We start from the raw sequence: 24,569 nt of genomic DNA, 5'->3' as shown, positions 1-24,569 counted from the left end.
CAGTGTCTGATCTGTGTTGAGCGTTACCTGGCAGTGGTTCATCCTGTAACCTTTCTGAAGTACAAACCTCTCAGATATAGAGTGATCTGCTGCACTGCGGCCTGGATAATTATTTTTGTCTCGTGTTTGGTCTGCATGTTCACATTAATGTCATCTAATATTCATGCACATACATGGGTTTTCTCATCACAGTTCATTCTCATCCTCTGCATCCAGTTGTTTTGTCTTGTGGCTGTTCTCAGAGCTCTGAAGCAGTCAGGGCGAGGTGAGTGATGTGGGTGTGGGGAGGGGGGGCCCTACATGAAGAGACGAGCGTTTCAGCTCATTTTAATAACTACTGTGAACATGGTTATCACATATGTGCCAATTATTATCTCAGGAGTATTTATCATTTTGAAAAACCACTATGATGTAGCATATTGGGCCCCTGGTTTGGTTTGTTATACACTGGCTTGTTTTGTTCAGCCTGTTCTTTATCTGCGCCGGGCTGGAAAAATCTCTTGCCTCTGTTCCCCATAAACTGACAAAAATTAACTATACAATTCACTACACTTGTACTACTACACCTTTTAAATAATTTTTATTAGTGTATTGGGTGATTTTATTTTATTTATTTGACTTCTTTTTCCTTGGTGTTCATTCTGGTCTTTACTGTTAAGTTATATTTCAAAGACTTGATGTTACATATCTGCAAATTTAGAGTTTTGTGTTCAAAGTATACTTATAGACAATCGATGTAAATTTACAGAGATTAAGTTTATTATGAGGGTTTTTATTTAATGTGATTATAAGTGTTTATCCACGATCAGGTTATTTATCCAATAAAACATTTAAATAATGACCCATTGTCACTCTTTCCATATTTTCCCTCATATTTATTTCTGTATCTTTTTCATTCCCTCTTGTTCTTTTAAATGATCCCTCTAATATTTTGCATATCACATGATAAATAAGATGTACCTGAGCTGGCAAATTGATGCATAAAGATTGAATGTTCAGTCTGCAAAAATAATACTCAGGTGATCAATTTGAATTTTCTATTTACTGTAGGCTAAATGCAACATGATATAACATTATTATGCAGCGCTCTGGAATACTTGATTGTGATTGGTCAGTCATGGTCACTCACAAAGATGATTAAGTTGAAATTTCACATTTCTCAAACAAAACATAAATCACATGCATTCAAATTCTGTATATTCTGTTCAAAAGTTTACTCAGACCTATATATATAAAACATGCATATATATATATATATATAATATATATATATATATATATATATATATATATATATATATATATATATATATATATATATATATATATTAGCATGTTTTAAATATTGGCATGTTTTATGTGGCTTGTAGACTAACAGATAAAGTCATTCCTTACTTTATCCTTGTGACGACTGTGAACTGTGGATGCAATATCCGCGCTTCAGGTAACAAACAAAACTTGTTTTTATCCTCAATAATAAGCAAAAATGTTATTGTCCGAGATTGCTATTGAGACAGCTCTTTTTGTTTCATTGAACAGAGATAATTTAAAGCAAGAGAAATATTAATGAAAATGTTATTTTACATGTAAATAAGTTATTTTGAGAAAGATTGTTCATGTTCTGATTTGTTGGGATAATGTTTTCTGTTATGGAGGTAAATGGATGGAGTTATTATGCTATTAGTATTCTGTAATACAGATTCTTTAACCTTAAGAGTTATTATTGTAAAAATTACAACATAATGACCAAACTGCAACATTATATGTTATAAGTTTTCATGAAAAGTGTGATATATTAAATGTCTACAGATAATTACCACTACGAAGCATCTGTTCATACAGTAGTGCCTGTGTGTGGGCTTTGCTAATAAGAGACGATTAACACACATTTAAAGATGATTCGAGATCGGTAATATCATAATGTTCACAGGTTAACTTTATCAGCACTCATATAGCGGCAGACCATACACATCTGCAAACAGAATGACGTACCCAACCCCACGTACATCTGCAAGATATCTGTTAAAGATCTCTTCATCTGGAAAGCATCCACTGTGTACAAACATCTGATAGACGTCTTTTAGATGTCAATTTTACATACATTCTAAATCATTAACACCTTAAAGACATTTTCTAAATGTCTATTTGACATCTTATAGGAAATGTCCTATAGATGTATTGCAGATGAGCAAACACTCTAAAAATACGTCTTGCAGATGTAATGCAGACGTTTCCCTGATGTACGTGTGCTATCAGGGCAATGAAGATTCCAACCTGGTCTCATAAAAATACGTACCTCTGGGTACTTTTCTGCAGCAGCGTTTTTACATGTTTCGCTGCAGTTTCAAAGAGAAATGTCCACTGAGTGGTGCTAAAAAACGGGTTAAATATGTGAAACCTGGCATATAGGTACATATTGCTGTCTTTTTATTAAGTTGCTTCAGGTTCATATTGCAGCGGTTCAGAATTAAAATATCTGGGTACTGTTGCTAAAAGTTAATCCTCTATCGTGTTGGAAATATGCCCTACACCAAACCCAACCCTAAACCAACCGATAGTGTTAACAAATGCAAACCTGATATAAAAATGTATTTGTTGATGCAACTGTGACATTTGAACTTCCATATTCAGATTTGAACTGTTTTGTCAAACCGTAGTCACACGGGATTTGAACTGAAGCTCCTCACTTCTCAAATACGTCTCTGTACTCCGTGAGCTACTGAACAAACCTACCATCCATGAAAACCCATTGAAATGAAGCTGGATATGTGCAATGCTAACATTCAAAAGCATCAGTTTTCGAATCTCCCAGCATATTAAAATAGTTTTGAAGTCATAGCATAATATTCTTCAATTAATTGTGTGAAAATTACGCTTTATTAATCAAAACTCTGTAAATTTGTGTGAAAAAGAATAAAAGGTGAGTTTTACTGCCTCTAGTGTTCATTTCTTTTGGAAACTGCAGTGATATGTACTTATTGGTGCGTATTTCACGTTTCGCGAAAAAAGTGCCCCTTTGTTTTTGCCATGAGACCAGGTAGCACTTCCTGAAATCACAATCACGTTTGATGCATTATGAATGATTGGTTCTAAACAAAATAATAATAAAAAAATGCTTTCAAAGCTTCATGAAGCAGCTTTAAAATTAGAACTAAAGTGAGAAGATTGAATTATACTTAATGTGTTGAAAATCTACATGTTTCTCTTTCCATAGATAAGATTTCTACATAACTTTGCTCTGCATGTTGCGGAGAAGACGAACACAGAAGAGATGAATAACTGTACAGTGAACTTCACCACACCTTTAGAATCTACAAACTCCACAACAAATTCCTTCAAGCTACTTTATATTTTGGACATGTGTCTGCACAGCATCAATTTTCTGTTTGTTCTTCCTACTTACTTCTATGTTATATGGCTCATCATCACAGGAAAAGGAAATAGATTGACATTAGAGTTTGTTATCCTCAATTTCTCTGTTTCTGAAATTGGTACCTGTCTGAATTCGGTGATCACTCTGCTGTCATTTTGGTTTTCAGGCATCTTAATATTTAATAAATTTTTAGTAGGACTAATTATCACTGGCCGTCCTCTGTTTCAGTGTCTGATCTGTGTTGAGCGTTACCTGGCAGTGGTTCATCCTGTAACCTTTCTGAAGTACAAACCTCTCAGATATAGAGTGATCTGCTGCACTGTGGCCTGGATACTTACCCTTGGATCCTGTGTGTATTGCATGTTTACTGTAATCTCACACAACATTGTATATCTGTGGTTCTTTTTGCTGCAGTTCCTGGTCTTCTTCTCCATCCAGTTGTTTTGTCTTGTGGCTGTTCTCAGTGCTCTGAAGCAGTCAGGACCAGGAGAAAGTGGAAGAAAAAGAAAGGAGGAAAACGACAAGACTAGAAGAGTGATTTATATCATTCTAATAACAACTGCAACCATAGTTTTCACATATGTGCCACTTACTCTCACAGCCTTGTATACCATTGTGACAAAAGTAATGATTCAGGATGTTTGGTTTACTGCTTTTATTTGTTATATGCTGGCTGGTTTTGTGCAGCCTGTTCTTTATCTGATCCGGACTGGAAAACTCACCTGTCTCTGTTCCCTATAAAACCTGCTATTATTATACTCTTCAAAACCAGGGATAAGTTTGTCCTCAAAAGTACTTATCAACCTGGTCCCTTACTTCTTGTACACTGTGATATCTAGAAAATTTCTAGCATGAAGCCAATGATATTGTCCTAAAATCATATGAATGGCTGCTATTAGTTTGTTTTTTCAATAAATCACTTAATGACCAAGCCTCATTTTCCATCTCATTATTTTTTACATATTTATCTAAAAACGGGCATATCATGTGCTCAGTGAGTGCACCTGGGCTGGCCAGTGCGTGCCTGATGTATAAAAATCAGGTAGACTAAACACTGACAATTTTATTTTGTATAATATGAAAAATAATGTTTTGAAGTTCAGGGTCACTTGATATTTGCATATCAGATGCTTTATGTGATGTGTATTAGATGAAGTCATGCACATACATTTATGCAACAGATGAGGTGAAGTCAGTCTAAAAAACAGCACACACATCCAGAGAGTCCGGACATTCACTCTCCAGGTGATAAACTCCTCTTTTTGATTCTTCTTGTTTATACACTTATTAATAACCAACAGCGTTACTGCCCAAGTAAAAAAAGAAATATACTTAAGTTGTACTAATATCGAAGCACTTATTATATTTTTATTATACAATACTAAGTGCATAATAAATGTGTTATTTTGGAACAACTTAAAGTATGATATGTGCTAAGATATGTTAAGATATGCTTAAGATGAACTTTAAGCTAAATGCAGTACATTTTTATATATTTAGTTGTGTTAACTTCAAGTATATTTAGTGTAATTTAATTGTAATTATTTACATTATTTAAATACACTTCTTGAAGTACAGTTAGAATATATTTTAAGCCTCATTTTAATATTCTTCAAGAACATGTTCAAGACCATATGAGCTCATTAGAAATGCATTACTTGTACACTATTAGTTTGTAATAAAGCTATTTTTAGCAGTCTAAAACGGTATATTAAAAATACAAAAATCATTAAATTAAAATGACTAATGTACACTCTTTCAAATCTGGAAAAATTTAATGTACATTACAACAATATAGTCCTTGAGTACATATTGTTGTAATCCATTTAAAAAGTACAGAAGCACATATAAACACTTGACCAAAATAATTACTAACCAACAAACTTCTAGTATACTTTTTAAAATATGTTAAAATGCAATTTTAATGCACTTAAAGTAAGCATTTTTGGAGTACAATTGTACTATAAATATACTATATGAATTTCAAGTGCATTTTTTAGAGTACTTCTTTTTCACCTGGTGTGTTCATCTGATAATGTCCAAAGGTTTGGAATGAAGTTAATGATTTAGCTTCTGATTAAATTGACACTGACTTCTGTTTAATTGAACAGAACAGTTTAAATCAATCCATTCTAAATGACATTTGTGGAACCATATACTTTTACGTAAATGGTAGTTGCTCTGGTTATTCAGATTTAACCTGAATGTTGTAGAATTATGGACTGAACTGTACAAACTGGATATCATGTCGTTTTAACAGATCTGGTTAATTTAAACATCTCTTTTTTTTTGTAGATAACAATTTGAAAATTATTAGTTTATGAGCTGCTGAACTGAGAAGACAAATCCAGAGATGCATAACTCCACAGACAAATTCACCACACCTGAGTCATCCACAAACTTCACAACTCCTTTCATTGGGCTACTGGACCATCTGGAAATTTGTATGTACAGTATCAATGTCCTGGTTGGTCTTCCTACACACTTCTATGTGATATGGCTCATCATCACAGGAACAGGAAGTGGAATTGCATCAGAGTTCTTCATCCTCAATCTCTCTGTTTCTGAGATTTGTAACTCTCTGAACTGCCTTATCTTTTTACTTTCAATTTGGTATTCAAGTCTCTTGATATTACAACTATTTTTAATAGGAATCTCCATCACTGGTAGTCCTCTGTTTCAGTGTCTGATGTGTGTTGAGCGTTACCTGGCAGTGGTTCATCCTGTAACCTTTCTTAAGTACAAACCTCTCAGATATAGAGTGATCTGCTCCATTGTGGTCTGGGTAATCACTCTCGGTTCTTGTTTGTGCTGCATATATATTTCAGTTTCATCCAACATTAATGGACATACATGGTACATCATGCTGCAGTTCATACTCTATCTCTCCATCCAGTTGTTTTGTCTTGTGGCTGTTCTCAGAGCTCTGAAGCAGTCAGGACCAGGAGAGAGAAAGATAGAGAGGGAAAACCACATGAAGAGAAGAGCGTTTAATCTCATTCTAATAACTACTGTGAACATGGTTGTCCTGTATGTGCCGAGTATTATTTCAGCATTATTTACCAATCTGACAAAACTAAATATTAAGGGAGTTTGGGCTCCTAGTTTAATTTGTTATGTTCTGGCTGGTTTTATGCAACCTGTTCTTTATCTGCACCGGAATGGAAAACTTTCCTGCTTCTGTCCCCAATAAAACCTTGTGATATTTTACTAAATTTTACTTTTTGATAAATTTTATTATTGGATGGGAGTTTTTTTTAAGTACCTTTTGTGTTGCTTTTGCTACAATATAAAATCACTCTGATGTGTCAGAAGGTGGTGCTGATGATTGTATGGAGACATGTGTGGCTATAGGTTAGAAGTGCAGAACTTCCATTGGTGTCACCACACTGCACAACACTGATATAAGCTTATAAATCAATAAAATTTAACACAATTAAAATGAAGCCATCCACCAGCCTGAGCAAAACTGACTGCCCGCCGTGCTGTTAGTTTCATTATACTTCCAAACCCCAAAAAGATTTTTTTTAAATGTTCATTAAATGTAGCCTACATGTTTTATGGTCTATACCGAAAGTCGTTTGACATTATAAAATTAATTTTTGTGAGGAACGTGTGCACATTTTTATTGACGCCTGCTTTGTCTGGTAAAATTACAATATACCCATGAAGGCGCAAACTTAGTCAATTGAAAGTGTTATGTGGTCAAACAAAAGAGGAGAAAAAGGAGGAGTAAATGTTTTGTTTTCAACCTGGTACATTTAAAATACAACGTTATTTCTTAGTGAACTGATAAAACTCTGTGCACTTTGTCTTCTAATTGCCTAGCAGAAAGCAAATGACATTTAAACCAGTGGTTGCAAACAGTTCATGTCAATTTTATGTTCAGAATATATCAGACACTCAGTGAACACCATGCAGAGGTGGGTAGAGTACCCAAAAATTGTACTCAAGTAAAAGTAAAAGTACTTATAGAGATATTTACTCAAGTAAAAGTAAAAGTTATTTTTTGAGTTGTTTACTCAAGTAAAAGTACAAAAAGTATCGGATAAAAAAAAACTACTCAAGTAGTTAGTTCCTAGTTACTTTGGGTCATATACTGAATATCTATAGTCTATTCTTATTTGGATATATAGATAAAATTCGATTCTCACCTTCATAGATTATGTTAGATAATATGCGATGGTCAAAGTAGCCTTATAATGTAATCTATTAAATATGCATAAAAACCTGTCTGTTTACTTAAGTAACAGATATGGGTGTCATGCCATAACATATTTTTATATTTCATATCTTTATATTAAATGTAAATATAACATTGAAAGTTAATGTGATATAAAAAAACGTTGTAAGTTAGGCTACTAATCTTTCAATGTACAGAAAGAGAGCAAAGAACATTTACATTATCAAAGAACATTTTCACTGACAGTCTAGAGTGCCATCACTCTCAAATAACTCCCATTAAAATCACTGAAACTGCTAAAACTGTGAAATCAAGATCTTATTTACAGATTCGTACACACATCTGCACTTTGTTGTTTCTGATGAGAGAATTCGCCAGAAAAGAGATATTCAGTCAGCGAGCGAGTGAAGGAAGCACCGGCATTTTAGCGATGACTCATCGGTACACCTTTGATTGCCCATTGCATTTATAAGCTCAACAGAATCTTGTGTGATTGGTTATAATGAGCAGTGCTGTAAAAACGCGTCTGTCTCTGGCTCAGCGTCAGCCAGCGAACGCAGATCTGATATTAATCAGCCAATATATATATATATATATATATATATATATATATATATATATATATATATATATATATATATATATATATATATATATATTGTCTTTTGGAAGCTGCATTCAAAATCCACTTGGCTCAAAAATCTGAGGGGGCACGTGAATGGGCATGACGCCTCTGTTATAAGTTACACCTAGGCCTACAACAAACTAATGTCATAGTGGTATCGTGTACTGTAATCGAGTGTAGCCTAAGTTATACCTGTTGAACCGTAGACAGCACACGAGGTGTTCATCTAATAAAGATATTCATCGCAAGCAAACAATAGCCTTTGCAGATTTGCTTTCAATTCAGTGCAGATCCAAAGCCACGTTAACTCTGAGTGAACTGCTTCAGACGCTCAGTGAGCGCAGCGGGAACTGAACGAATCATTCAAAGTGATTCACGAACCAATTCACTGGTTAGCCAACTGGTTTGATCAAGCCTTTGAACAGAATTGATGCATGAATCATTCGCGAATGAGCATCGCTCATTGCCCAGAGAAAAGTAGAGGGCGCGTTTGTAATAAACTGAAGCATTTATAACTTATATTGCATTAAGATAAAGTAACGAGAGGAGCGCAGCCCACAGTAACGAAGTAAAAGTAAAGATTTTTTCCCCCCAAAATTTACTCAAGTAAAAGTAAAAGTACCCATCTTTAAATATACTCCAAAAGTATTAGTTACCCAAAAAATTACTTAAGTAAATGTAACGAAGTAAATGTAACTCGTTACTACCCACCTCTGACACCATGTTTATTCTGAGCGTATTTATCATATACAGTATATTGTTGTAAGTGGTTCCTAATTGTTTGTTTATCCAATAAAACATTCCATCAATGATAATCAGACAGTGTCACCTTTTCCACAAAGATTTTTGCATTGCAACTTATCATAACAAGTCTAAAGTATAGTATTTTTCTCTCATTTTTAAATGCCCGCTCAAACAATTTGCAAATCAGGTGTTCAATGATTGGCACCTGCTGACCAGTTTCAGATGTTTAAAGATTGTTTGGGGCACTGAATATTCACTGTTCTAGTGCTAATTTCTTCTTTAAAGGTTTACTGATCTTTGACTGTTTTTTTTAAAAGGGGTCTGATTCCCAGCGAACACAAATGCAAATCTGTATTCCTCAAATCCACTGTATATATATCATAAATGTGTCTGCTAAATGTAAAACAGTAATACAGATGGTATGAGAAATTAATGGCCAGTCGTTTTTACATTTTCATATCTGTTGTTTTATGTGACGTGTTTTAAATTGTGTCATGTATTTTTTTTCTTGTGGCATGTGTTGTGTCAGTTTAAGTAATTGAAATGTGTTTTTTTGGCATCTGTGGACTCGCCATTCACTCTTCAGGTGATAAACTCTTCTTTTTGATTGAATTTCTTGTTTTTATCCCCAATAAAAAACATTATCTGATAATTCTAATGTGTTTTGAAGGGCTTTAGCTTTTGAGAGAAGTTTGTTACGTTGTAATGAAATATTTTCCCCCACAGTAGATCCTTTAAAAGCCTACATAATAACTTTAGCTGCTAAAACGAGAAGACAAACAGAGAGGAGATGAATGACTCTACAGTGATTTTCCTTGAAGCATCTACCAACTTCACAACTTCGTCCAATGGGATACTGGACAGTGTGAGCATTTGTGTCTACATCATCAGTTCTCTGTTTGGTCTTCCTACACACTCCTATGTGATATGGCTCATCATCACAGGAACAGGAAGAGGAGTTACATCAGAATGGTTCATTCTCAATCTCTCTGTTTGTGAGATTGGTATCTATCTGAATTGTTTTGTATATGCAATATCATATTGGTCTTTAAGTCACCCAGCTCGTGAATTGTTTTTTGTAGGATTTACCATCACTGGTCGTCCTCTGTTTCAGTGTCTGATGTGTGTTGAGCGTTACCTGGCAGTGGTTCATCCTGTAACCTTTCTGAAGTACAAACCTCTCAGATATAGAGTGATCTGCTGCACTGTGGCCTGGATAATTTGTTTTGGCTCTTGTTTTGTCTGCAAGTATACTTTAGGTAAAGAGGACAATCATTTATATGTATGGTTCTTCTCGCTGCCGTTCTTTGTCTTCTTCTCCATCCAGTTGTTTTGTCTTGTGGCTGTTCTCAGAGCTCTGAAGAAGTCAGGACCAGGAGAGAGAAAGATAGAGAGGGGAAACCACATGAAGAGAAGAGCATTTTATCTCATTCTAATAACTACTGCAAGCATGGCTATCACATATGGTCCAAGTTTGATCATAGGATTTTTAACCATTGTGATAAAACAGTTTATTCAACCACTTTGGTTTATTGGTTTTATTTGTTATGTGCTGGCTGGTTTTGTGCAGCCAGTTCTGTACATGCACCACACTGGAAAACTCTCCTGTCTCTATTTGCCATAATATTTTCAAGTGTGATATTTTAGTAGATTCAGATACTGAACCTTGTGTATTGATGAAGTTTTTCACTTTTGTTTTTTCTGTAAACTAGGGTTTTTGACACATCCGGCAAATTTAAGCAGCTGAATGGCACTTCCAAATTCCGTTGTGAGTCACCTTAAACTTACTGGTGTCTGGAAATTCTAATTCTAATTTATTTGTATAGCGCTTTTCACAGTGCACACTGTATCAAAGCAGCTTTACAGAAAATGCATGTGTCTACATTACAATTAAGAGTGATCTGTTATCAGAAGGGAATGGAAATCAGTTCATATTTTTACTATATATGTTTACTATATTTTAACCAGATAGCAACAATGTGTTATAAACATAACATGTAAAGTTTTTACATTGAAAAGTATTCTGTAAATGTACCCTTTTTGGTATATATGCTTCAGATGTGGCTTCTGTGTGTTTGCAGTGTAAAGTGGCTCAGAACAATGAGTAATTTTATTGTTCACTGTTTATTCCCTTTTTATTTGTTCTATTTATTTATACTAAGTTTATTCTGAGTGTGTTTATCAGATATGGCTATATATTGTAAGTGGTTGCAATAGTTTGTAGATTGCTTATCCAAGTTCTTTAGCTGGAAAACTCTCCTGTCTCTTTTCTTCATAAAACCTGCTACTGTGATATTTCACTTCAACCTTCCTTTCAAACACAACTTTATTTCTGAATGAACTGATAAAACCCTGTTCACTTTGTCATCTAAATGCCCTTCATGTCAGTTCTGTGTTCACAATATATCAGACACAAAGTCAACAGCAATCTGTGTATAAGTGCTTGATATCCATCATTGTCCTATTAATTTACACACAGATTAAGTTGATTCTGAGTGTATTTATCATACAGTATATGGTTGTTGTAAGTGTTTGTTAATTGTTTGTTTATCCAATAAAACACTCCATCAGTCACCTTCTTTTCCTCATTGAGGGTTGCCACAAAGAGGGTTGCATTACACTTTTTAACTTACCATATGCTGGTTGGGTTATTGTATTTATATATATTTAGTTTTTTGTTTATATATATATATATATATATATATATATATATATATATATATATATATATTTATATATTCAGTGCATTAAATAAAAATGTGCAGTTGCTTGCAAATACTCCACCACTCACTATAGGGAAGCTAATGATTAAAGCAAACAAATGTAGTTTTGTGTATTTTTGCAACTTTAGATCGCCCTATAGTTAAGTGAATGAAATTTACTGCCTTAAATACACCACTGTCATAATTACAGTGTCATAATATGTGTTGCGAGGAGCAAGGAACGAGGAAACATGAAATGCACAAAACTCTTCTTTTAATTTCAATAATCCAAAGGGGTAGACAGGAGCACAGGACACACATGGGTAGACGAATAATCTCCGACAACACAAACTGAATGAACAAGGGCTTTTAAACTCAGGATAACTGGGGAAACACAGGTGTAAGGAAATACTAAATTAACAGGGACATGAAACACATGAGGAAGAAACTAGACATACCTGGAATCAAATTTACAAACCACGGGAGACAGAAACTGGGTCACAGGGGCAAAAACACACAGACAAGTCCACAGTCCTGACAAACAGTGGATAACTGTACACATGCATTTGTTTCTGCTGTATAGCAATCCACTCTATTCACAAAATTTCGTACTTGCTCACCAAACTTACATACTTACATTGTGAAACTGATATGTCAATGTAAAAACAACAGCAACAACATATAGTTGGTTTAATGTAACAAATTTAGAAGTATATAAAGTATAAAATGCTTTCAGCATGTCTGTTCAGAGGTTTGCTGTATGGTTATGTCTTTAAATATTTGCATGTTTAGGATTTTGTCACGTGTACAAAAATGCACTAGAAGTCATGCACATATATTGTTGTGACAGCTGTTTAGTCTACAAAACACAGCACAGAGATTTACATACACTGAGAGAGACTGGACATTTGCTCAACAGGTGATCAACTCTTTTTTATTAAATTTCTTGTTTTAACCACAACAATATGCAACAATATCACTTTGTTGCTTTGCACAGAGCAGGTTTAAAATTTAAATGAATTCCATTCAAGGGAAATATGATAGAAAATGATATCTTGCATGTGTATGCTACTGAATATACAGAACCATATTTTGCAGTGATTTAATAATGGTTATTTGGGTTTAAATAGGAAGATTTGTTATATTACAGACTGGATTTTTTTTTTATTCAAATAATATTTACAGTATGTATTCAAATCATGCCTGGTTCATTTCCACTTTTGATTTCCTAGATTGTGGTTGCATTATTTTGTTTTGTGAACTGCTGAACTCAGAAGACAAACACAGAGGAGATGAATATCTCTACAGTGAACTTCACCACACCTGAAACATCTATCTTCACAACTCATTCAGTTGGGCTAATGGACATTCTGGAAATAAGCGTGTACAGCATCAATTTGTTGTTTAGTTTTCCTATGCACTGCTATGTTATATGGCTCATGATTGGAACAAGAAGGGGAGTTGCAACAGATTTCTTCAACCTCAATCTCTCTGTTTGTGAGATTGGTATCTGTCTGAATAGTTTGGTATTTATACTGTCAGTTTGGTTTTCAAGTCTTAATATATTAGATCTGTTTTTAGTAGGATTTACACTTACTGGTCGTCCTCTGTTTCAGTGCCTAATCAGTGTTGAGCGTTACCTGGCAGTGGTTCATCCTGTAACCTTTCTGAAGTTCAAACCTCTCAGATATAGAGTGATCTGCTGCATTGTGGCCTGGATCATTAATCTAGGTTCCTGTTTGGTCTGCATGCACAATTTAGCCTCAAAGAACATTCATGCACATGCATGGTTCTTGACAGTTCAACTTACACTGGTCATCTCAATCCAGTTGTTTTGTCTTGTGGCTGTTCTCAGAGCTCTGAAGCAGTCAGGACCAGGAGAGAGAGGGAGAGAGAGAAAGGAGAAAAACCCCATGAAAAGAAAAGCACTCTATCTTATTCTAATTACTACTGTGACTATGATTATTCTATATTTCCCATTTGCAGTCACAGGATTCGCTATCATTTTTACCGCAGACAGTTCTCCGTCAGTTTGGATAACTAGTTTGACTTGTTTTATTCTGGCTGGTTTTGTGCAGCCTCTTATTTATCTGCACCGTGCTGGAAAAATCTCCTGCCTTTGTTCATCATAAAATCTGTAATCGTAATTTTTTACTTAAATCTAACTTTATTTACTGGGTAAATATGATCCTGGATATGTGTTTGTTTTAACTGTCCACTAAAATGAACATAGATGCAACTCTGTGTCAGAAGCATGACATGTAAGGGTATGAGAAACACTGTAATTTTTACTGTTAGGCAGGTTAATATTAAGAAGATAATATATGTTATATATGTTTAAATTCATAAATGGATTAAATCTTCCAGTCAAGTTGCTGTTTTTACACTTCTGTAATATTTTTCAGTCACTATTAAATTACTGAAAGAACGATGCAATTTGGTTGTAAAGCTAGTGAGTAAATGAGTTTAATGTCCCTGATGACCTCTGTAGTCCCATTTAGCCACTTGATAGCAACTATCTTTTGATGTATTTTATGTTGTAGAATAAAATGTGTAAATATCTTGAGCTTGACTTTATTTCAGGCAGTTAACCATTTTAAAAGCACATTTTTAAAGTTTTGTCAATGAGCCTGTGTCACCTTTCCTTAGTGTAAGCTTTCCAGTGAGATTGTTGTATTAAAATTGACATCTTGTCATAACACAGATAATTAAATAGTTTTTTCTATCTCATTTTTAAACGCTTGGTATAAAAATGTTGCATATTTGGTTTTGACTGATTTGCAGGTTTGCTGGCAAGTTGTCACAAATAGAGGGTTTCCTTAAAGATTTGATTGACAGTTTTTTTTAGACCTGAATAAAAACCATATTAATCTAGCTGGTACGAGTCTCAGTTATTATGTTAAGGTCAGCTGATAAATGTTGTGTAAAATGTGACTTGAAGTGCAGTTCTAACACTTTTCCTGCCAGCGTTTTTGAAAGAAGTTGCCAACCACCGCCAACATTTTTGATGATTTTCACTAAAATTATGGGACCCCAGACTATTTAGTTTTATGAATATCTGAACATGCAATACATCAAAATAAAGAACAAAGCCTCTACTTTAAAAAAAAAAAAATGTTTTATTCTAACTTAAAGTTTTCTTTTTTTTATCAACACTTGAATGTAGGTAAGTTTTATATATATATATATATATATATATATATATATATATATATATATATATATATACTTTCATCAACACCCCCAAAACTTGCACAGTCCTTTACCACTTTCTGGATCAACATTTTACTCTGGAGTATTATGCAGTTTTCCTTTATATGCTGTTCATTGTTGATGATAGCATTGTTTTTCATATACATATGCATACATATCAGATTGCTTGTTTGGCGTCTTCCTCACGTATGTTTTTGATCGACGGATTCTACTGTAGACTTAATTAGGAGATACATAATAGCAACCCCAAGCGTATAATAGCAAGACGGTCCTGTACTGTAATAAACTGTCCTGTACTGTTTTGTGGGGAAGTCGTGGAAGAGAGTTTGACTCCTAACCCTAAGGTTGTGGGTTGGAGTCTCGGGCCGGCAATACCATGACTGAAGTGCCCTTGAGCAAGGCACAGAACCCCCAACTGCTCCCCGGGTGCCGCAGCATAAATGGCTGCCCACTGCTCCGGGTGTGTGTTCACGGTGTGTGTGTGTTCACTGCTGTGTGTGCACTTTGGATGGGTTAAATGCAGAGCATGAATTCTGAGTATGGGTCACCATACTTGGCTGTATGTCACGTCACTCACTTAAATAAGCCAGATAACAAATTAAATTCAGGGCAAAAGGTGGAACTACATATTGGTTCATCTACACTACACTGTGTCCTCAATCTGACAACTTGCTGGAGCGTCACGTCTGACTTTGGACTGCAATACTCATTTTAACATCTAAATATTAGTAATACATTTTTGCTGGAATGTGTTCACAGTCTATTTAATGAGGTGTGATACCTGTGATTTAACTTAAACGTTATAGTTTCAAAACTATTGAGTCATAATGTTTGAGACTTGTGCAATTTACATTTCAAGTCGACATTAATTCTATATTCCTGCAAGGAACAAGCTCAGTTTGTTAACAAAAATTGTTAGGATCTTGTTCTTTTACCACACGGTGCATTAGCATTGCTGTTCGTTTGTTTGAGAGACTGAGGACCCAATGAAATTTCTGGTAATGGTGTAGTAAACAATGATGCTCCCTTGTTTTTGGACATTTTTAGAGAATAAACGTTTAGTACAGTGGAACGATTAGAAATGAAATGGCCTAGAAATGGCTGACTCGCTGGCCATTGACTATGAATAATGGAGCGGAGACACACCACAGTGATAAATTCTCTTTCCATTTCACAATTTCTTTAAATATTTCACTCATGTCTAATTCTAATATAATGGAGCGGATTCTAAACTGAGTTTTATTTTTTTTTTTATTTTTATATTTTCTTCTATTTTTTTTACTGTTTTTGTTAGTTTTTCCTGTTTTTTGTTTAACAAACACGGGATGAACTGCTGAACATTCGGCAGAACACACCACAAGACTTTTACCGGATTTCAATTATTCAGACGTTTTACTGAACGTTGTTATCGGAGGAGCAGCGGCGCTGATCAAACGCTTCAGGACGCGCAAAACGGGGGAAGCGAGCTGGTGCGCTCGTTAGACTCAGGAAGCGCGGATTTCGAACGCCGTTGCCTAGCATCCATCTGGCAAATCTCCGCTCTCTACCCAACAAAAACGGACGAAATCCTTCTGCTCTCTCGGACAAATAAGGATTTCCTCCCACACTCTGCTGCTCTGTGTTTCACGGAAACCTGGCTCAATGACGCCATACCGGACAGTGCGCTCCATCTGCCGGGCTTTCAGCTGTTCAGAGCGGATCGCGACGCAGAATCAACGGGGGGGAAATCGCGCGGCGGCGGGACATGCTTTTACATCAATGAACGGTGGTGTACAGATGTAACTTTGTTAAAGAAGATGTGCTGCTCAGATCTCGAAACACTCTTCATTAACTGCAAGCCGTTCTATTCGCCGCGGGAGTTTCACTCGTTCATTCTGGTGAGTGTTTATATCCCTCCGCAAGCGCACGTAAGTCTGGCTTTACAGAAACTCGCTGACCAGATTACAGAGACAGAACAACAACACCCGGACTCTGTTTTAAATCATTCTTGGGGACTTTAATAAAGCCAATCTCTCCCGTGAACTGCCAAAATACAGACAGCATGTTACATGTCCCACCAGAGACAGTAATATATTGGATCACTGTTACACCACAATAAAGGATGCATATCACTCTGTTCCACGAGCAGCTTTGGGACTGTCTGATCACTGTCTGGTTCATCTTATACCAACCTACAGGCAGAAACTTAAATCTGCTAAACCTGTAGTAAAGACTGTAAAGAGATGGACCAACGAAACAGAGCAGGATTTACAAGCCTGTTTTTTGACCTCACTGATTGGAGTGTTTTTGAAGCTGCTACCACCAATCTGGACGAACTCACAGAGACCGTAACATCATATATTAGTTTTTGTGAGGATATATGCATTCCTACCAGGACTTATTTAACATTCAACAATGATAAGCCATGGTTTTACAGCAAAACTCAGACATCTTCGTCAGGCCAAAGAGGATGCCTACAGAAATGGGGACAGAGTCTTGTACAATCAGGCCAGGAACACACTGAACAAAGAGATTAGAGCGGCTAAAAAGACCTACGCTAAAAAGTTGGAAGACCAGTTTACTTCCAACGACTCAACTTCAGTGTGGAGTGGACTGAGAGCCATCACTAATTACAAGACACCATCCTCCTGCACTGAGGCTAATCAACGACTTGTTAACGACCTGAATGAGTTTTATTGTAGATTTGAAACCCCCAACACCCATTCTGACCATCTCTCTACACAACCGTTAACACCTCCTGCAATCCCCCTCTCCACACCTCCTGCTCTTCAAATCTGTGAAGATGATGTGCGCCAGGTCTTCAGGAAGAACAAAAGAAGAAAAGCACCAGGCCCAGATGGCGTTACACCAGCCTGTTTGAAAACCTGTGCTGACCAGCTGGCCCCCATCTTTTCACAGATTTTCAACAGATCTCTGGAGTTGTGTGAAGTGCCTTCCTGCTTCAAACGCTCCACCATCATCCCCATTCCAAAGAAACCCAAGATACAGGACTTAACGACTACAGACCTGTGGCTCTAACATCTGTCGTCATGAAGTCGTTTGAAAAACTGGTTCTGGCTTATCTGAAGGACATCACTGGACCCTTACTGGACCCCCTGCAGTTTGCTTACCGAGCAAACAGGTCTGTGGATGATGCAATCAACATGGGATTGCATTTCATCCTGCAACATCTGGACAAAACAGGGACTTATGTGAGGATCCTGTTTGTGGAGTTTAGTTCGGCTTTCAACACCATCATCCCAACAGTCCTCCAGACCAAACTGACCCAGCTCTCTGTTCCTAGTTCTATCTGTCAGTGGATCACCAGCTTTCTGACAGATAGGCAACAGCTAGTGAGACTTCCAACAGCTGCTCCACCAACACTGGTGCCCCTCAGGGATGTGTTCTCTCCCCCCTGCTCTTCTCGCTGTACACCAACGACTGTTGTCAAGCTCCTGAAGTTTGCAGACGACACCACACTCATCGGTTCATCCAGGACAGTGAGGAGTCTGCTTACAGACCAGTGGTTGAGCAGCTGGCTGTCTGGTGCAGTCTTAACAACCTGGAGCTGAACACGCTCAAAACAGTGGAGATGATCGTGGACTTCAGAAGAAACCCCCCTGCACTCCCCCCACTCACCATCATGAACAGCACTGTGGCTGCAGTGGAGTCATTCAGATTCCTGGGAACCACCATCTCTCAGGACCTGAAGTGGGACAATCACATTGACTCCATTGTTAAAAAGGCCCAACAAAGGCTGTACTTCCTTCGCCAGCTGAGGAAGTTTAACCTGCCACAGGAGCTGCTGAAACAGTTCTACTCAGCCGTCATTGAGTCTGTCCTGTGCACTTCAATAACTGTGTGGTTTGGTTCAGCTACAAAATCAGACATCAGAAGACTACAGAGAACGGTTCGGACTGCTGAAAGGATTATTGGTACTCCCCTGCCCACCCTTCAAGAACTATATACATCCAGAGTGAGGAAAAGGGCTCAGAAAATCACTCTGGATCCCTCACACCCAAGTTACCCCATCTTTGAACTCTTGCCATCTGGCCGGCGCTTCAGAGCCGCAAATACCAGGACAGTCAGGCACAAGAACAGTTTCTTCCCCCAGGCAATATACCTCATGAACAGTTAAATGTTCCCCACTTATACAATAAAAATGTGCAATATCCTTATATTTATTTGTTACCCCTTCATCCTAGTACATCCCTGCATCTTACTCAATCCAATCCCTTATCATTTATAGCACAATTGTTTATACACTTATTTATCTGCAAAGGGTTTTTATTTTTTTTATTTTTTTGACTGTGTGTTGTTGTCTTTTGTGTACTGGAAGCTTATGTCATTAAACAAATTCCTTGTATGCGCAAGCATACTTGGCATAAAGCTCTTTCTGATTCTGATTCTGAATATTTCACTCATGTCAACACTTTCATACACTAGTGTGTTGTTTATTTCAATGTTTTGGATAAAATGTGCAAGCACAGCCAGTCATATTTCATAGTCATATTGACATAATCATTGTCATACTTTAAATATTTGCATATCTGGTGTTTTATGTGAGGTGTAGCATACAAAGTCTTGCAGATATTCATGTTACAGCTGTGACTCCAGTCTACTAAACACAGCACACTGATGTATTTACATCCAGAGAGACTGGACATTCACTTCTCAGGTGATAAACTCCTCTTTTTGGTTCAAGGTACGTTGCTACAGTGTTGATTTGGTTTTTAGAAAAAGTTCATTAAGTAAATAGAAACTGAGCTCTTTTTATTTTTACTGAAGAGAAGGAATCAGTTAATTGGAAATACAATAGAACCAGAGAAATTACCTTAAACATTACTGAATTTATAGAACCATATTTTGAATTTATTTAATATTGGTTTGCTCTGTATATTTTGGTTTTATATAAGTATTGATGAATTACCTGACTCATGTGCACTTCTTATTTCCCATGGATCACAGATAGAAATTAATGTTTTGTGAGCTGCTGACACGACAAGACAAACACAGAGGAGATGAATAACTCTGCATTGAACTTCACCACACCTGAGCAATCCACAACAAAGTCCACTGGACTTGTGGAAACTCTGAACACTTGTGTGCACAGCTTTAGTTTCCTGGTTGGTCTCCCTACACACTGCTATGTTGCATGGCTCATCATCAGCGGAGCAGGAAGTGGAGTTGCATCAGAGTTCTTCATCCTCAATCTCTCTGTTTCTGAGATTGTTTTCTGCGTGAATTGTTTGACCTTTGTACTGTCACATTGGTTTTCATTTATAGTGGATTTTAAACTATTTTTAGTAGGAATAATCATTAGTGGCCGTCCTTTATTTCAGTGTCTGATGTGTGTTGAGCGTTACCTGGCAGTGGTTCATCCTGTAACCTTTCTGAAGTACAAACCTCTCAGATACAGAGTGATCTGCTGCATTGTGTCCTGGATAATCATTCTTGGCTCCTGTTTGTGCTGCATATTTACTATACTCTTACACTACATTGTACATATGTGGTTCTTGTCGGTTCAGTTCCTTGTCTTCTTCCTTATCCAGTTGTTTTGTCTTGTGGCTGTTCTCAGAGCTCTGAAGCAGTCAGGACCAGGAGAGAGAGGGAGAGAGAGAGGGGAGGAAAACCACATGAAGAGAAGAGCGTTTAATCTCATTCTCATAACAACAGTGACAATGGTTATCACACATGTCCCATATTGTATTTCAGGATTTATTACCATTATCACAGAAAAGCGTTTTGATGCACAATGGGTTCCTGGTTTGTTTTGTTATGTTCTGGCTGGTTTCGTTCAGCCTGTTCTTTATCTGCACCGTGCTAGAAAACTCTCTTGTCTCTTATAAGACCTGCTATTGTTATAACTTATGAATGAATGGTAAAAAAAATCCCTTGCTTCCTTGTAGCTATTTTTCTTCTCTAAATTAAGGTTTTGTTTTTATGTTATATAGCTCAAAATGAAATCACACACCAGAGCCTCCATAAACTTTTTTTCTTGTATCTATGGACTACATGAGCTCTTAAAATGCCAAATGCCTGCAAATTTACCTTTTTGTGGCATATATGCTATATCAGATAAATATTTTGCGTGCCTTTGCAGTTTTGGGACTCTGTCATTCACTGTTTATTAGGAGAGATGCAGCTGTATTTCTGATTGTTGTAATTATTTACGCAGATTTGTTCTGTTTATTTCGAGTGTGTTTAAGAGATGATTGAGTGGTTGCTTTTAGTTTGTGGTTTGTCCCCCCCCCCAAAAAAAAAAAAAAAACCTTCATCAATGTCCCAATGCCACCTTTAAAATTTGTTCAAAAGGAAATAAATACTCTGTTGAAAGGGGCAATGAAAAAACTTTGAGACATTATAGAACAACATTTTAACTCTGGGGATTCAGGGAAATTATAATATTGGAAAAATAAACTTGTGCCAATGAACTTACCCCAGCATTTTGTCCTATCTTTCAGAGATCTTTAGATTTGCGTAGCATTTTTTATAATTATGCCAGTTCCCAAGAAAAATTGCCCAGTTGAGAATCGTGACTTAAGACTTGTGGCTGTGACTTCAAATATTATGAAATGTTTTGAAAGACTAGTAGTCAGTGTTCTGAAAGAGGAGGTAAAATTATCACTTGACCTACTTCACTTCACTTATAAGGCTGGACGAGGCACTGAAGATGCTATTAACTGTATTACTCATTTGGCAAATATACATTTAGAAGATACCCAAGTGTATGCATGCTTACTTTTTATAGATTTTAGTTCGGCATTTAATACGTTCCAACCCAAGGTACTAATTAAGAAGCTGATAGAATTGTAAGTGAATCCCTTTTGTATCAGATGGTTTTATTTATTTTTAACAAATCATTAAGTTAGAGTCAATAATTGTTATTCTGAGGTGAAAACCACTAATATGGGGGTTGTGTTAGTTCACCCATTTTATTTACATTATATACTAATGAGTGTGTTTCATGTCAGGACAATAATTTTTTTTATTAAATTTTCAGACAATACAGCAATTTATTGAAGTTTATTGAATAGTAATACTACTCCTTCACAATACTTTTTTAGAAGTTGCTAGATTTGTATGATGGTGTGGTGTTAATTCCTTGATATTAAACGAAACAAAGACTGTTGAAATGATCTTTGACCCTAGATCTGTGAGGGGTCATAGTCCTGTAATAATACATGGAAAAAAGATTGAACAGGTTTCATCGTATAAATACTTGGGTGTTTATATGGACAATTCATTATGTTGGTCTTCTCACATCAACAGTCTGTGTTCTAGATTGCAACAGAGGTTATATTTTTTTGCGAAGGTTAAGAGTATTTGGGGTAAATCAGAGGATTTTATTTCTGTTCTATCAGTCTGTTTTTGAGAGTTTGATAAAATATGGTTTAATAGCATGGTATGGAAACCTGACTGTCCAATCAAAATAGAACCTTGCTTGACTTGTATATGCTGCTCTAAAAATTGTAGGTCTGAATGCAAAATGACATAGAGTATACAGGAGATGTATGAGGTATCTGTTTTAAGACATCTGTTTTTACCCTTCAGGGAGATGTTTGAGTACTCTGGTGTGCAAATCAAATCGCTAAAAAAATTATTTTGTGCCAATTGCGGTTAAAATATTCAATAGAGAATTGCAAAAATGAGACGCTTTATTGGTATACTATAGCTTTTAATTTGAGTTTGTGTGAGTTTTATGTTTTGTACTGGCCAGATCATGCTTGTCTCAAATGGGACAATAAAGTATATTTATTCATTCATTCATTCATTTTAATGAGGGTTGCCACAGAGATTATTATATCAAACTTGACATCCTGTCATAACACAAATATTTGAATATCAGATGTCGAATGAGTGGCACCTGCTGACTGGTGTCAGATGGATAAAGTCTGAATCTTTACTAATTTTATCTGTCCACATCATACTATAAACATGGTAACTGAAGTTACACATTTTTTTTTCATTAATGTAAATGGTATTTTACAAGTTAACATATTCAATATTGAGCTGCAGTTTGAGCTGCAAGTCCTTTAAGTACATTATATTTGCATGTCAAAATTAGTGTTTTTATGCAATGAGTAACAGATAAAGCTTTATTGTCAATGCTTTTAAGTCACTCTACAAAACAGCACAGAGATGTATACACATCCAGAGAGACTGGACATTCAGGTGATTCAGGTAATAAACAAATTTTCTGTGTGTTTGTGTGTGTAAATGTATTGTTTTGACCCTTGTAAGCTATTTTGTTTCATTTAACATTTAACAAATGAAATCCATTTAAAGGAAAATAAAAGACTGCGAATTTAAATTCTACTGAATTTACAGAACCATATTTGAAGTAATTTATTAGTGTGCTCTGGTTATTTGGATTTATTTGAAAACTGTGTCAATTTTTACTTGTGTTCTGTTGATTCAGTCTCAATTCAACCTCACCTTGATACAACCTCATTCGTTTATACTTCTCTTTTTCCATAATTAGTTTCAATATTATATGTATTTTGTGAGCTGCTGAACTGAGAAGACAAGCATGAATTACTCTACAGGGAACTTCACACCTGACACATCTACAAACTCCACAACTCAGTCTCTTGGGCTAATAGACTGTCTGGAAATCTGTGTATCCAGCATCAATTTCATGTTTGGTCTTCCAACACACTCCTATGTGATCTGGCTCATCATCACAGGAACAGGAAGTGGAGCTACATCAGAGTTCTTCATCCTCAATCTGTCTGTCTGTGAGATTGGTAACTGTCTGAACTGTTTGTTTTATAGTGTAAATTATTTTATTTCAAGTATCACATTGTTGCCACAATTTTTACTAGGACTGGTCTTCACTGGTCGTCCTCTGTTTCAGTGTCTGATGTGTGTTGAGCGTTACCTGGCAGTGGTTCATCCTGTAATTTTTCTAAAGTTTAAACCTCTCAGATATAGAGTGATCTGCTGCACTGTGGTCTGGATAATCACTCTTGGATCCTGTATTTATAGTGTGTTTTGTTTGATCTCAAATATCCATTATGTATTTACATGGTTCTTCTCGCTGCAGTTCCTTCTCCTCTTCTCCATCCAGTTGTTTTGTCTTGTAGCTGTTCTTAGAGCTCTGAAGCAGTCAGGACCAGGAGAGAGAAGGAAAGAAAGAAATGAGGAAAACGACATAAAGAGAAGAGCGTTTTATCTCATTCTTATAACTTCTGTAAGCACGTTTATCACACATGTCTCATATATTTTCACTGGATTCTTTAGCATTCTAAAGCAGAATATTCAAACACTTTGGTTCATTTCTATGGTTTGTTATGCGCTGGATGGTTTTGTTCAGCCTGTTCTTTATCTGCACCGTGGTGGAAAACTCTCTTGTCTCTGTTCTCTGTAAAACCTGCTATTGTGATAGTTTACTAAATTATGTGCCTTCTAAACATTAATTTAATATTAATTGATTAAAAATTTAACACTACATTTAGTGCTCTATTTTAACTTATTTTACATATTGTTAACTTATTATAGCATGGGAAAATTGTGATTTCAGTTTTTTAGAATGTGATTCATTGCTTCTTTCAACTGTTTCTGGATTAATATTTTAAGCTATCTATGTATCATATAATTTTGTGGTATTTATGCTACTTGAGGCTTTTTGTAAAGTGGCTCAGAACATGTGTGACTCGCTGTCATCATTTTTTATTTTTTTTTATCAGATTGTTCATGACTGATATTCATCATTGGCCGAGTGCCACCTTGCATAAAATCCCATCA

The 24,569-nt window shown here is 36.0% G+C and overlaps 4 protein-coding genes across 4 annotated transcripts; all 4 read left to right on the top strand.

Annotated features, from left to right (window-relative positions):
- The first annotated feature begins 5,726 nt into the window (after window positions 1-5,726).
- LOC122134739 (hydroxycarboxylic acid receptor 2-like) lies at window positions 5,727-6,566 on the top strand. Its single transcript, XM_042711429.1, has one exon. It carries the CDS (start codon window positions 5,727-5,729, stop codon window positions 6,564-6,566), a length of 840 nt encoding a protein of 279 aa, XP_042567363.1.
- A 6,353-nt stretch (window positions 6,567-12,919) lies between these two features.
- LOC122149251 (C-C chemokine receptor type 8-like) lies at window positions 12,920-13,759 on the top strand. The gene has a single exon (XM_042778448.1). It carries the CDS (start codon window positions 12,920-12,922, stop codon window positions 13,757-13,759), a length of 840 nt encoding a protein of 279 aa, XP_042634382.1.
- A 6,081-nt stretch (window positions 13,760-19,840) lies between these two features.
- LOC122134738 (C-C chemokine receptor type 8-like) lies at window positions 19,841-20,668 on the top strand. The gene has a single exon (XM_042711428.1). The coding sequence runs from the start codon at window positions 19,841-19,843 to the stop codon at window positions 20,666-20,668; it is 828 nt and encodes a 275-aa protein (XP_042567362.1).
- Window positions 20,669-23,352: 2,684 nt separating this feature from the next.
- Window positions 23,353-24,192, top strand: LOC122134737 (hydroxycarboxylic acid receptor 2-like). Its single transcript, XM_042711426.1, has one exon. The coding sequence runs from the start codon at window positions 23,353-23,355 to the stop codon at window positions 24,190-24,192; it is 840 nt and encodes a 279-aa protein (XP_042567360.1).
- The last annotated feature ends 377 nt before the right edge of the window (window positions 24,193-24,569 follow it).

This window comes from Cyprinus carpio, chromosome A21 (genome assembly GCF_018340385.1).
Source record: "Cyprinus carpio isolate SPL01 chromosome A21, ASM1834038v1, whole genome shotgun sequence".
In the NCBI taxonomy this organism is placed as follows: Eukaryota; Metazoa; Chordata; class Actinopteri; order Cypriniformes; family Cyprinidae; genus Cyprinus; species Cyprinus carpio.
This window is presented reverse-complemented; position numbering and strand designations above follow the sequence as displayed.